The sequence below is a fragment of the Limanda limanda genome, chromosome 3 (assembly GCF_963576545.1).
Source record: "Limanda limanda chromosome 3, fLimLim1.1, whole genome shotgun sequence".
NCBI lineage: Eukaryota > Metazoa > Chordata > Actinopteri > Pleuronectiformes > Pleuronectidae > Limanda > Limanda limanda.
The window spans coordinates 15,534,161-15,549,024 of record NC_083638.1 but is presented as its reverse complement, the minus strand read 5'-3'; the positions used below and the strand labels follow the sequence as shown (position 1 = coordinate 15,549,024).

At 40.7% G+C, this 14,864-nt stretch overlaps 1 protein-coding gene across 1 annotated transcript in view; it reads left to right on the top strand.

Moving 5' to 3' along the window:
• The window catches only part of LOC132998896 (protein unc-13 homolog C), a 106,633-nt gene that overhangs the window by 71,901 nt on the left and 19,868 nt on the right, over positions 1 to 14,864 (top strand). The window contains exons 19-23 of the mRNA XM_061068641.1: positions 7,733 to 7,859; positions 9,217 to 9,313; positions 11,698 to 11,841; positions 12,077 to 12,154; positions 13,876 to 13,953. Coding sequence (XP_060924624.1) covers positions 7,733 to 7,859; positions 9,217 to 9,313; positions 11,698 to 11,841; positions 12,077 to 12,154; positions 13,876 to 13,953 — 524 coding nt within the window. The remainder of the gene's footprint in view (positions 1 to 7,732; positions 7,860 to 9,216; positions 9,314 to 11,697; positions 11,842 to 12,076; positions 12,155 to 13,875; positions 13,954 to 14,864) is intronic.

Genomic DNA, 14,864 nt, shown 5'->3' with positions numbered 1-14,864 from the left:
CTCTCATTAAGCTTTACCTGATAACGGAAATCTCATGATTTTTCTACATGCCACTGTTCTGTTTTATGTTCCTAGTCTTTTCTTTTCTTTATTACTTGAAGGCTACATAGTCACCGTTGTTTTTTGTTTATTCAAATATTGTTTAGAGGAGCGTGAGATGTATTGGCTTATTTTGTATTTTTGCCATCATATCAAATTGGGTATTGAGAATCATAGAAATTTCATTGTATGGGTATCGACTCCTAAAGTTTTGATATTGACATGCCTCATTAGTATGTACGTGTGTGCGTGTGTGTCTGTGTGTGTGTGTGTGTGTGTGTGTGTGTGATGATCTTTAGCAAAGACAGCAGAACTGTGCACAAACGGCAACTATACATGTGTACAGTATACATAAATTACAAATGTGACCTTGCCACATTTGTAATGTATGTATACTGTACACACATGAGTCCAGCAGTGTGCATGTTGACTTTCCGTCATATGTGCATAATGAGGCTCGAGATGGAAGGAGTTGCTCAGTTTTCCGGGTCCAGGTTGTGCTTGTGTTCAGACTGACCTGTTTACATAAGGAGGCTCAGAGAAGTGGCGGCTGACAGAGACACCCTGAAGGAGGCGGGCTAGAATGGCCTGCTCTGTTGGTCTGTGTCTCTCCATTCGTGTGTGTGTCTGTGTGTGTGTCAGCCCATGTATGCAACTACGCATTTGCACAAGCATTCAGTTGTGCAAGTATGTAAGAGAGAATGAATGAGAATAAAAGAGGAATTTGTGTGTGAGTGTGTGCGTGTATGCGCATTACTTAATGAAGTCTTTGATGCATCCTCTGCTTCCTGCTCTGAGGCCTTCGGTGCTGGTGCAGAAATGGATGCTGCTAATTTTAGCATCTCTGTGTGGATCTCTAAATGTGTGAGCGAGAGAGAGACACAGAAGAAGGGGGGGAGGGAGGACACAAAAAGAGAAGACAGAGAAAAGGAGGAGGATGTAAGAGTGAGTGAATGAAGATGGCTGAAGCTGAACTCATTTTCTCATTCACTTAGTCACTGTGACCGACAATGGAACTCTGGTTGTAAGATCAGGTTTAACATAATAATTATCGAATACAATAATTACCACCATTTTCTTTGTTCCAATTATTGACAGGGTTTCATGTTTTCTCTATTTTTTGTTTTTCAGAAGCTAATGTAAAACCATTATACTTTTAAATTCTAAACAGTACTTAGATAAAGGGTTATTATTCATAATATTACTCAGTTTTGGCAACAAAGAATCCCAGATTAAGTGGAGGAAAACTATTGTAACTTAGATACAGTACACGCTGTATATGCAATGTATAGCTGTTTTATGGCTGTGGTCTCTGGGGCATGTCATTAAAGATCCAGTGCTCCAGCAGCCCATTAACTCATCTTCAGTCTGTTGGAACAGCTTCACTCCGCAGAATATTTTAATTGTATTTCAATTAATTTACCTCAGCAGGGGGAGTTTTGTTTTTCCACTGAAAGATGTTGTTTATGGGACTGAGGCATGGCTATAGGTTCTGTGTTGCACTGCGATATTTAACAAGCTCCAACTGTTCGTCTCTAATGCCTCCCTTCAGATGTTCAGCGTGGCACTTTACATTTATCTCTGATCTCTCTGCTCCTCAGCTAACAACTCCTGGCTTTTACACTGATGGAATCTATAGAGCATAGGTGCATTCAATTCCTACACAGATCTCATAAATCCTTAATCAATTCTCTCCATCTTTTAAGGCAGAGATCCATCTTCAGGGTCCGATAAGTCCTTGTTCTTCAGGAATTTCATGTATAATGTTTTCTACTCTAGTGTATTAAATATGGAAAAATAGGAAAGGAATTTATAAACTGATGAACATATATTATAATGATATACAGTGATCAAGAATGGACTATTATTAGTGTGTCACTAATATGGGTATATCCTAATGCTTAATGTGTAGTTTAATGTGTTATAGCTGTGTCAGTAGGTCCTGTGTTACAGCTTAGGAAGCCCTCTGACAGAACTGGGTCGTGAGCCAAGATGAAGGACTTATGTCGCAGCGGAAACCATACAGACTTTGGCTGATACCACTCTGGTCCTCCGAGTCTTCTGCTTCAAACAAATCAGTCCAACCACACGCTCCTATAGATATGTTTACCGAATAGTAACTGGAGGATGGAAAGGCTGTGGTGAACCGCCGCACTTCATCATCATATCCACGGCATTTAAATCAATGAGGCAGCGAGTGGGTTTTGACTGTCCCTGTGGGCTGAGTCAGACAGGATGACATCCCCACCAGGGACCTGGAGCCTACTCCTCCCTCTGGACAGCCCACACTGTTTACCACCAGCGGGGCACAAAGGCACACACAAGCACACACATGCATACACACACATGAGGGCCCTATCTTAACAGCCTGATTGCAACGCTTCATTATGTACGTGCCTACAGACAATCAGAGCACACTCAGAAACGCTTTTAATATGTTTTGGTAACGTATGTGCACGGACTCATTGGAATTTGAATAGGATAAGCATGGTGATTAATCATTGTCTTTTCAGCTAGTTCCATTATCTATGAAACAGCTCTGCCAATCACAGTAGCCTGTAATCAAAGTGTCTCTCCAAATGTAGAGGAGAGACCATGACTGGCCTCTCTACATGTCCTGTTGTTAACCAGGAGGTAGAGAGTGGTGATGTGCAAATGAACACTGCCGCAAGCCATTTGCATGATTGTATAAACACAAAATATCCATAAAAGCTAATTTATGCTGACTTTTTGTACAAAATCAAACAATGTCACCAGCTTTGCCCACATGCTTTCATGTGGTAAGTATGATTTTACTTTGCCGGTGCCCAGCCTGTAGTTTCTTACCAGCTCGCTAAACCTCCACTCAAAAGATTCTGCCGTGTCCTATGGTCTTGACCTGTTAGCTACACCACACCCCACGATTTGTCGGCTCTTTAAGCTTTCAGATGACGTGCACAAATATGGAAGAAATGAATGCAAAAACAGGAGGCTCTGTCCGTTTCAATATACGCATCCAACGCTTAGTATAAATAAGCCTTTATCTGTGTTGGAAGACTGGCAGAGATGAAAACATTTTTAAAAAGATGTTAAAACCAGCGATTTAGAGTGATTTTTTTAAATGGTTGTGTTAACTGTGTTCAGTGCATCCAGAATCTGGCACCTACAGTACATGTGTTGTTTGCAACACTTGCATCAGGAAGGGGGGTTACTGCAAGTCAGCCGTGCGTTGGTCCCTCATCCCTCTTTCCAGCCAGAGACAGATGTAACGCTTATCAGACCTGCCACCCCAGATGAATTAATAGGACGGTCTTCATATAGTCTACACACAGTCATGATGACTGATGCTGTGAATCATGAATTCGTAATGTGCATTTTGCAGGTTTTGCCTGTCTGTCAGTTTTGCTACAATCACAACAACTTGCAGTTTATTGTCAAATAGCTTCTATGTGAGGATTTTTTTTATTAATTCCACATTTTAACATTAAATTACACTTGGGCATTAGGTCCAGATTTACAAGAAATCTTGTCCCTTGTGTCATTTGCAGTCAAGTGTTGTTGTGTTATTGTTGTCCCTCTCTTCAAACCTTTGCATCAGTCACAGGGTGCGGGCTGCACACGTGTCATATTAATAGACAACACAGATTTCAAGGTCAGTAAAATAACAGATTGTAGTGCTGCTTGCTCCGGTCTTTGTGACACCTAAAAAATAGCACAGATTCAGGCATACAGAGTACACACCCATGCACAGAATGTGAAAGGCTTTTTTTTTTTCTTCGCGTGTCATTACCTGTGACACCAAAACGAGGACACAAGAGGATATATTTGCATAAAAAGCATGAATAAATATGAACTGCCTGCTCTCACAAAATGAAAGATCGTCCATTTGAGAAAATCTGACACCGAGGCTTTCAAAATAATTACTGTCATTGGAGTGAAATTCATCAATGAATGATAAATTAATCATATTGAGGTTCCACAACCTGTAATTAACTTTGAGGAGACTGTGAATGTTTAATTAAAAATAATACAAGTGTCCATCACCTAGAACATTTGCCTCTGGAATTATTACATATTAGAAAATTAAAAGACGTCTCACTCTGTATTTAGATAGTCACGACATGTGTATTATTGCAAGGTTTTTAAAAACGCTGCTTCCTGCCGCCTAGTGTTTTACTGACTCTCTCCTCTATTCGAACAATCACATTGGAACCAGTGAGTGGAAAATGATTTCCTTTTGCTTCCATTCAGAGCGTGCAAAGAAGCGCACTCTGTCCCTCTGTGCTTCTGATGTCTAGAGAGAGGATATGAGCTTTGTGATTTCTAAACTGAAGAGTTTTTCAAAGACGAAAGCTTTCAGGAGGTCTGTGCGCTCTGTTAACCTCTGGCACAGATCCCTGTCTTCTCACTACGGATTCTGAATGAAACATTGTATATGCCAATATTTGGGAGAACCATTTTGTTCAGTAGATGTTAATTTAAGACGACAGCGGCTACACCTCATCAATGCAACAGGGATGAAAAAGCAGGCAATTGTCTGGGGCACCAAGCTGAGAGAGGCCCCCGAGAACGGCCGATGAGGTTAGTCCATAGAAATGATACGTTTTCGAGAGGCCCCCTTAAATTGTACAATCGCCTTTGTACAGGAGACTGCAACGGCACCATAGTCAGGAAGATAAAGATGCTTGATGGTTTGAACCACCCTTGACAGTGTATGAATGATGTGCAATGGAAAAAGGTCTGTGTATAGAAGAGCTGTATGTGTATGTGAATGGGTTGATGCAACTTGTACTGCAAAGCTCTTTGAGTTGTCGATAACACTGTAAAAGTCCAATATAAGTACAGTCCAAATAACATTTTCAATTTACCAATGCCTGGGGTTCACAAAGTCCCTTGAAACTCTCGTGCTCCTCATGCTTTTGGGGGGAAATATGAGTCTTGTACAATTTCTGTATGAATAAAAGGCAGTGTATCTTTTCCTTTCTAAGGATTAAAATATTGAATTTTCCATTTGAACAAATACAGGTAAATAATGTATGTTAATAACGTATATGAAATATGGAATTGAGACGAGCGTCGGGTAGCATGCGTTGCACTATTCATTGGGGTAAGCTCTCAGGGTCTTATCAGGATTAAAGCACGACAGCTAAGGTGCAACGTGTCGGAATTAAACATTTCTTTGACGTTCTTTGGATGCGTTTCCATCTGGAAGAGAATATGTTTGTCTATTTCTGATTTACTATTTAGAAACACACCTGATGCAAATGTAAAAGAAATCTCTCACGCTTCTTTTAATTCCCCTGCTTCTTCTGCTCTTTGTAGTTACCTCTTAAGAGCTCAATTTCGTCTGTCACAGTGCACACAAGCAAATAAAATAAAATGTGTTTCCGACTATCATTTTATGATCAGATGCAGTTTGCTTGCTCCCCATATATAATATGTTGAAAGCTGCAACACCTGCTAAACCATGACATGCATATATGCACTTTACTGTAGAAAATAACATTACATGGCTAATGTGTGTAGTGAATAAAAAGCCCCGAAAATAACTGTAGTTATAGATTTGTGGGTGTATTCATGATGCTATTGTTGTAACACTAGATATGGACTGTAGGACATTCAACCAGGATTCTCTTACTGTTGTATGAACATTTTTCACTTGACCCATGTGTCGTATTTCAAACCCACCATCTCCATTGAATTATGCATTTGAACAAAAAACAAACTAGAAATTCTTCTTCACAACCAGATAGCACAATTGTACAATTTATTAATAGTTTTGTTGTTGAGTCATATTTCATGTGACAAGTAAATTGATCTTCAGCTGTGAAATCAGTAAAGTTTCCCCTTGTCCTTGTTCCTGAAGAACAAGTTGTGTGTCTTTGTCTACTGTTCATAACAAAACTTGTAGAAAGATCCTTGTAAAATAAAAAAATAACTGACTGTTGTTAAGACCACACACCTTACGTGTCATACAAACAAATACTGTAACGAATTTGGCCTAAAAGTCAGCCTTTCCTCGCTCTCTTCTTACTTTGTAGTCCTTTGCAATTTTCTCTCTCTCACTTGTCTTTGATATATATTCTGCCATATCTGTGTTGCAAAGATGGTCTCCCCTACCTTTATTTCAATGACAGAACAAATGCCTCCATGATCATCCATACTTCCAAAATACTTCCTTATCTCTTCGCTCTCCTTCTTCTTATTGTCGTTGAATCATCTGCACAAATATAGGAAGGACAATTCAGTTTTCTCAGCCTTGCGGTAGCAGAATACTTTTTTTCTTATTGCGTTTTCTTCCCTTGTTTTTGCCTCTGTAACCTCATATTCCTCCCACTGTTTTTGCTTCGTTGGTTTTGTTTATTTTCCCTCATCTCTCCTTTCTACTCTCCCTCTCTTGCACCATCACCATCCATTTCTCCTCCGGGGGATCCCATAGAAATGTTTAGTTGTTTTGAAATGTCTACAGTGAGCTTGACTGAATGACTCAGCAGCCATGTCAGCCGACATGAAAGTCTTAATCCATTGCGGCTTCAGTTTGTTTGCAGTCATTCAATGGCTTCCTTCCTTTTTAGAGAACTGGAGGCTTTTGGAAGCTGGGTTTTTTCTCATTCTTTGATAGCTTCACACTATATTTAAGTCTGTTGAGATGTCAGATTTAAAGCGACCACAGCTACCTTGGTCCATTTTATGCACATCAACACATTTGCACTTTGCTCTCTGTGTGTTTCTACACTTGTGCCATGTACTATTTTCTGCAGGAAGATTTTCAAAAAAGCAAATTGATTACTTTATATATCAAAGGTTTGATGCTGCAGTTCTGACTTACAAGTTACTGTAAGCGTATTTTCTCAGTGTGTAAGGTGCATCAGCTCTTCTGGACAGTGGGCAACAAACAGGCTAAAACTTCTCTTTATGCACAGCTCTTTAATCTTCTTCTTTCGTCCACACCAACACGGCAACAGTTTCCCAACTCAACTCTCTCTCTGGTTTAACAGTCACCTCTCTTTTTTTCTCCTGTTGCCCGAGGATCTGTCACTTTCATACCTGCCCCCCTCTGGGAACTAATTAATCTCTGGCAAAGGTACATGCAGCTGCAACTTAAATGATACCACAATAATTAAAGTGCTATAAAAGAATGATGTATTGAAAGTAAACTTAACTCTGCCACTGCACAATAATGCTGTGGAATCATTCCTATTGAAATATATAATTCCAGAGTACTCAGATACTAAGAATATGATTCATTGCATTCATAATTATCACTCATATTGTTTTTATTATCCCCATTTTTCTCTGCTAACCCCAACTGTTCAGGCAGATGGCCGCCCACATTTAGTCTGGTTCTGCTCGAGGTTTCTTCCAGTTAATGAGGGAGTTTTGTCTCTCAACAGTCGCCCAGGTGCTTTGTCATTGTCTGAACTGTTGGGTTATCTTTCTTAAGGTCTAGACATTGTATGTAAAGTGCCTTGAGATAATGTTTATTATAATTTGGCAGTTCACAAATAATATTGAATTTAATAAAATTGTCATACTAACCTAACTGATTAAAATAACCCAAAATATAATGTGTACTATAACTGCGATTACATTACTACGCTGTTTGGTATGACCAGTGACACTGTTGTTTGAGACTCATTATGGTTTATAGTAATTGTGTTGTTAATGAATACTGTACATGCTAACATGTGTGTTTCTTTTTTTTTCATTACAGAGCATGATAAGCACCGCCTATGCAAAAGTACGGAATATATGAATCTTCACTTCAAAGTCAAATGGTTCCATAATGAGTACGTCCGTGAACTGCCGGCTTTCAAGGGTGTTCCTCCGGAGTATTCTCTGTACGTGTCTTCTCATTTTCACACAAAATGTATTCACATGTATTTTTAGTATGTACAAAAGATGCACTGTTAATGGGAATCAATGGGAATATAAATAAAACATGAACGGGTTGCTTGTAAGACCCCAGTTATCTAATAAGGCAAGAGGAATCTAAGAGAAAAATATTGTCCTAATCAGATTTGAGAAATTTGATGCAAAGAAAAAGTTAAATGATAAATAGTTCAATAGCTTCAGCATAAAGTTGTATTTACCTTCGGATAAATTAACAGAGAGATGTGGTTGATAGATACATTTTTATTGGCCAATTCTGCCTCTAGTTATTGCCCATCCTCACCAATCAAAATTAAATAATTAAGTCTAGCAAGTTATATTTATCATAATGTTTATTTACTTAAATAATATTTGCTGTCAATGAGTTAAACATTTGCAGACGTAGTGGCTCAAAGATAGATCTCTGTGGGACTCCACATGAGACTGTTTTGTAGCTTGAGTAAATGTTTCATTGCTACTTTCAAGCCCTCATAAGAAAGATATTTGAATGGTCAGGGATTTAAATGTGAAGAGGCCTCACCTTAGTTCCTGTTTGAGCCTGAATCGGCACAATTGTTTTACGTGCACGGAAAACACACTGATCATAAACTGCATTTCATTAGCGAACAAATTTATAAAATCACGTATAGCAAAACAGATAACCAGAATATAAATGTGTAATGCAAGCAGCGCACGCAACTCTCTCTCTCTCCTGTCCGTCTACGAATCAGAGTAATGGCTTGCCCTCACCATCTCCAACACTGTCACTCAAACACCATCTCTTGCAGGATTGATTTTTCCAGAGGCATACACATCATACAAAGACACACACACACACACACAGTCTGCCTCTCGTTCTCTGCCGCCACACCCACCCGATTTATTGGCCTGCCCTCCCGTAGCAGATGCCCTTAGCGTAAGTACAAAGCAGTTTTAGGGGACATCCGTTGCTCTGAGGACAAGCTCAGGCACTATATTAAACAAAGAAATGGCAAAGTGAAACAGACAGAACAGCATTACAATTCCACTAACAAATGTACTTCCTTACCCACATAATCCGGCCCAGCCTGTCCTTTGCTGTCCTCTGTCTGGGCCTTGCAGTCCAAGCTGTCCACAAACTGAAACCTGATATCAATGCTCAAAAGAAGTGCAGCCTTGGCAAAAATCACATTTCCCTTACACGCAATATTTCCTCAATCATTTTTGAAAAACTAAAAGCCCCTGGCCTCTGATATGTTCTCATGAAGTAAACTCTCACTGATGTGGTTCTGCGGTCAGATGAAATGTGCTTTGACCCCTCGATGATAGAAGGTTTTTCTTTTTTAGGTGGTTCGAGCCATTTGTCATTCAGTGGCTTGCTGAGAACGAGGATGTCGCCATGGATTTCTTAAACGGAGCACTGGAGAGGGACAAGAAAGACGGAGTGAGTACAGCATTCAATTATTCCTCAATGTATCTTTATATTTAACCAACACAGCCACTTAAGGCTGTGTTGGTTAAGGCTTAGACGCTCCCTCCAAAGACTGGATTTACCAGAGTAAATGGAGTAGGGAGTTTAAAAAAAAACTTCTCTCACAGTGACATCAAAAGACAAGAGAAAATGTATAAAGGAAAGAATAATCGGTGCACTTTCCCACATTTATTTGCATTTGCATTCATTTTCATTAGCATTAGCGAATAGCGACACACTTTTGATATTTTCAATTGAATAGTAAAAGCAATATTTATTTACACATTTGTACAGACATGTTAGCTGTACCATAAAACACGTCAATACCCATACAAGGGAACTTCACCGGTGTAACAAAGTTTTCTAGACTTGGCAAAAGATAAGTTGAAGCTCCTACAAGGATCGTTTCAATTGCGTTGATTTTGGCAACTCTGTTCACAAAGGCGGTAATGTTTCCCCTGACACCTGTCGTAAAAACCTCGTTCTAGACAGCATGAGCATTTGTATTGGAATAAGTGAAAAAGAAACACACATGTAGCGAGTTCAGGACACACACACCGAGAAAACACCCCAACACTGCAGCTCTCTTTAGATTGTTTTAACTGTCATGCTATAACATAGCCTGACGTTGTCATACTCATAATTCTAGTCAGAATATGAGTCTGATACTGCTCCATTGGGCTGTGATTATGGGGCGTGTTTCAACCGCACCAGGAAACAAAATGTCTCTTTCGCTCAATTGGATAGACCTACAACCAATCGGAGCAACGTAGTATGTGACGTATGTCAAGCGACGCATAGTTGTCAGTTGTCTGTTTAACTAGTTTATTCACTCTCTAAATAAATCAATGGAAATGCTGCAAATGCCGCTCGTATATCCACCGGAGGCAAAGCCCCCAGGAAGCAGCTGGAGACCAGGGCTTCTCGTGAGAGCCCCGGCCGTCGGCGGCGTTAAGAAGCCCCAATGCCCGGTACCGCGACCGGCCCGGTACCGTTACCGGCCGGTACCGAGGCTCTGAGAGAGATCCGTCGCTACCAGAAATCTACGGAGCTGCTGATCCGCCAGCTGCGCTGCAGAGCTCCGCTGTCATGGCTCTGCAGGAGGCCAGGGAGGAGGAGAAACGGCAGTTAATCGTTTTTTCAAGCATACACTTCCTTGTTGCTCCAACATTAACAGCGTCCCAACATGTGTCTTTTTGGTCTCATATGTGCTGAGGAGCTCAGTGCCCCCCCCCCCCAACTCTCTTTTTATTTATATGTCTGCTGAAACAGACTCAATGGCAGCATCTACACATCTCAGCTCTCCAGCGACAGGCAGCGCTCTTTGGTGACGTGGTTGATTACGTCACTGTAGATCATCTGTCCATCATCGTATAAAGCCCGCCCTGACAATTTGATTGGATCCGAACCGCTTCGGTTTGATCATAGTTTCTCCCCAACGGAGCAATGCCAGACCGAACTTCCCGAACTCAAAAGTTGTGTGGGCGGGGCTAAGTTCGTCTGGCACCCAGGCTAGCTATAACATGAAACAACAACAGTTTACAACCTCTTCATACATAAAATATATTTGAACTGATTTAACAATACCCTTGAGTTTTACCATACTTCCATACTTCATCCCTCCTCCCCCTGACACAATACCGAGTAGTATAGGGGCGTAAAGTTGGCTGGAATGTCAAACCACACCATTACAGCTGTTTGCAGGATACATAGCTATGAGGTAATGTATCGTGTTTCTCCTCCTATTCCCATACATCTTATTTGTAAGAGACGTCGAGTTGGTGAGGAACAGACTCGAGAGCGCTGTTCTGTATGGGTTAGCCTTTGGCCTTGACTGTTATCCTAGCGCGTAGCCTGGAGCATTTCTGTTTTCTCTGCGTCTGCCTAAACATTTTTCTGCCGCAAATCATTGCTCTGACTTCACGTGTAATCCATCCCGACCACAGATAAAGAGAATAGTTTATCGATGAAGCCAATTTTCTTCCTGATTTTCTTATTTGCTTTTGTAGGTCATAAAGAGGCAGCGATATTCAAATAAGCAATTAAGATCTCCTTGTAGGGGCTTTAATGTGCACGTCAACAGTTATGTGTAAATCAAGGTTTCACTTATTAACTATAAACAGTTGATAGTACATCACCATGCTACAGAAACTGTGATGTAGTCCCAGAGTAATTGAAACATTTATGAGATGTCCGCTCCAAAGTTACACCATGATGAAGGGCTTAAAGGTCTTGAGATCTGAGAAAACAGAAACATCTGTCTTTCTCTCTTGTCTTTCCCCTCTTTCTCCCCAACCCTTCATCCTTCTCCTCCTTTTCACGGCCGCCGTCACTAATACTGTTCCTTCTTTCCACAGTTCCAGCAAACCTCAGACCACGCCCTCTTTTCTTGTTCGGTGGTGGACGTGTTTACTCAACTAAACCAGAGTTTTGAGATTATCAAGAAGTTGGAGTGTCCGAACCCACAGGCTCTGGCTCACTTCATGTGCCGCTTTGCAAAGGTCAGCATCTTTGGAAAAGACCCCCCACTGAATACTCCTGCTGGGAGTAGTAACTCCCACTTTAAGAGTTTGACATTGATCTAACGAGACTCTTTGGTATATTAATTCCATTTGAAATCATCTTGATATTATCTTGTGACTGCTTTAAGTTTTTCAAGTTCAGGTCCAGAAAATTCAATAAAAGAAGAGCTGACAAGCTGTTATTATAAAACTGTCTCTCTCTCTCTCTCTACAGACTATCAACAAAGTTCTCCTGCAGTATGCTGCAATCATATCCAAGGACTTTCCATTACATCTGAGTAAGGAGAATGTGGTAAGTGCCCACTCAAAGCCTGCAATGTTAGAAACTAAGTTTTTTGTTTGTTTTTAAATACATATGTGCTTAGTCTGATGATGGTGTTTCCATGATAACCGTTGGCACCAGTTGGCATGGAGACCATGTGGGAAACTGTTTAAATAGACAGTCAGGCTTCTCTAAACTGAGCCCTGGTCTGAGTTAAGCATAATCTTAATTTAGAGCTGCAATTATTCATTTTACAGCCCGTAGCTGATGAGGGAAAGCCATTTGTATTTACTGGGCTCTCTGACAATTGTTTAATGTGACGGCTGACCAAACAAAGAGCATTGTGAGCCGCATAATTATCCACATTGGTCTTTAAAGTTGCAGTAAGAGGCAACACATTTCTTTCACAGTGTTGACAGTCTTATTACAGTTATCCCAGAGAAAACGTGAAGTGATCATTTTGGAGAGAGGACTGAAGATGATGCCTGAAAGAAAAGGAATGAGAGGCAAAAGTAGAAGAGCAGTGGCAGGATTACATTAAATTAAACCTTATCTTTAATTTGTTAGACTTTCACATACACAATACCTGACACATGCCATTGCAATCTATTTCCAAGACCGTATGTTGTCAACAAACTCAAGCAAACATAGAGGAGAGCAGTGGTGGTATAAGTACAGATGAGGAGCTAGAATCAGAGGTTCCCAATATTGCAACTCATGAGGTTCCAGACCACTTCTAGCACCACAGAGTGGTTTTCTATGAGTACTTTCTAAAGATACAAAATGTGTGTGCAAATTAATAATTCCTACCAACGTTGGCATATATCAACACATCCAGATGTGCAGCAATGTGCTAACAAAGACATATGGAATACTGGATCCAAATGTTTACAAAATTGCCATTGCAAAATTCTGTTATGGGCTGAAACGCACTTGACATGTTTATTGGACCACACAATTAAATTTTTTTGTAATGTTTGCGTTAAGAGGTGAAGGTATATTTAACATAAAAAAAGAATTAAATTTACAAATGTCACACCAGATCTATTTGTTGAGAAAACCTCAAGTGACCTTGTGCGACCACCTGGAGTGACCCCAAGTGAAGAACCTCTGATCTTTATGTTTTGGTTAGAGAGTTAGACACATGAAGCTGTGGTAAATCTCAATTTGTTTTAGTTCTTAATTTGAATATCAAATCACCCTCATACCGATGTGCCTGTAAATCATTGTGTGTTACTACAGAGGCACTATGGGTCATTATCTGCTTTCAGCTCACTCTCCTGTGGGGTGTATAATTATGATTAGTGCTATCCATTACCACTGTCATAATTTTGGGGTGTTGTATGTTTGTCAGTTGTTGTTTTGTTGGGGCTGATAATGTAGATAACGTGCGACTGACTGAAAGCTTTGAAGGATTACCCTCAGCCTCCATAAAAAGCCGTGTGATTAATGTCTGTCATCCGTTAAACTTTGTGTGGAGCTGAGAATCGATAATACCTGATATATTCAGTGCAGACGTTTCTCCGCCTGTTGTAGTTTGTCTCTCATTTCCCTGCTGACTGCTGCGTATGAAGCCTTGTATCTCTGTATAGATGAAGTGTCAGGAAATCAAAGCTGATGGAGTTTACTGTTCTTACGATTTGTTTTGCTCGAGCCTGCAACTGTTCCAGCACAGCGCCCCTAGGAAATGTAGCGCACCAGTTTTTTTTAAACACAATAATGCACTAATGTTATTCACTGTGCTCCTACAGCCATGCATCCTCCTCAACAACATCCAGCAGCTCCGTGTCCAACTGGAGAAGATGTTTGAGTCCATGGGAGGAAAACAGGTCTGTGCCTACCTATGTGCATGTGCATGTGTCTGCTATGTCTGCGTTGACGTTTGAGGCAATGCACTTTCAGCTCAACTGAGGTTTCTAAAACAGACAAGTAAAACAAACATCTAACTTTCTGCCCCTATAAACTTATGATAATGTGAGCTGCTAAGATGTGCGTCCTTCCACGGGAAGGTCAAACCACAACGTTGGCAAAAAAAACAGCATTCCCAGGGCTTTAAAGGATTCTCTGTGTTGCTAAAATAACCCTCAAATTAAGGCTCAGATCTGCTCTCCACTGAGAAATAAATGCGGTGTCATTGCTATGTCAGTGATCATTTCAGATGATGATTTCAGATGAAATCAGTGAAAGTGAATTGAACCCTTCGCTATGTTCTTACTAATAAAACGACTAATCAGACATGAGTTTGTTGGTATCACCTTTCTGACCCCATCCTTTGTTCCCCTTCACTGTTTCCCTCATTTCTAATCCTCCTGTGTATAACGTGTTTCCTTAACATTTTTCGTAAATATTGAGTTCCACCTTTGTAATTCCTTGTGTTGGGTGTGACGCACCGTTGAATATTTCCCCTGTTGACCTGTCAACTCTGTCGGTCTAACCTGAGAAGCAGTCACCACGGCTTCCTATGACTTACACGCATGTTTCTCTTCCAGTATCTAATGCCTGTCTTGCCTTGCGTTTTGTCTCCTGTCGTTGTGTCTTCTGCTTCCCCCCATTTCCTTTCTGTGCTCTCTCTCTCTGTCTCCAGGAGGAGGGGGTTGTGTCCTTCTGTAAGGTGTGTGCAATAGGACTCGTCAACACCCCTTCCCGCCATTTACCAAATGATACGAATAAAACAAGCACGCCCCCTCCCCCCTGTGCCTCCCCACCACCCCTCACGCTCCCGCGCTTCTCATCCCCTACC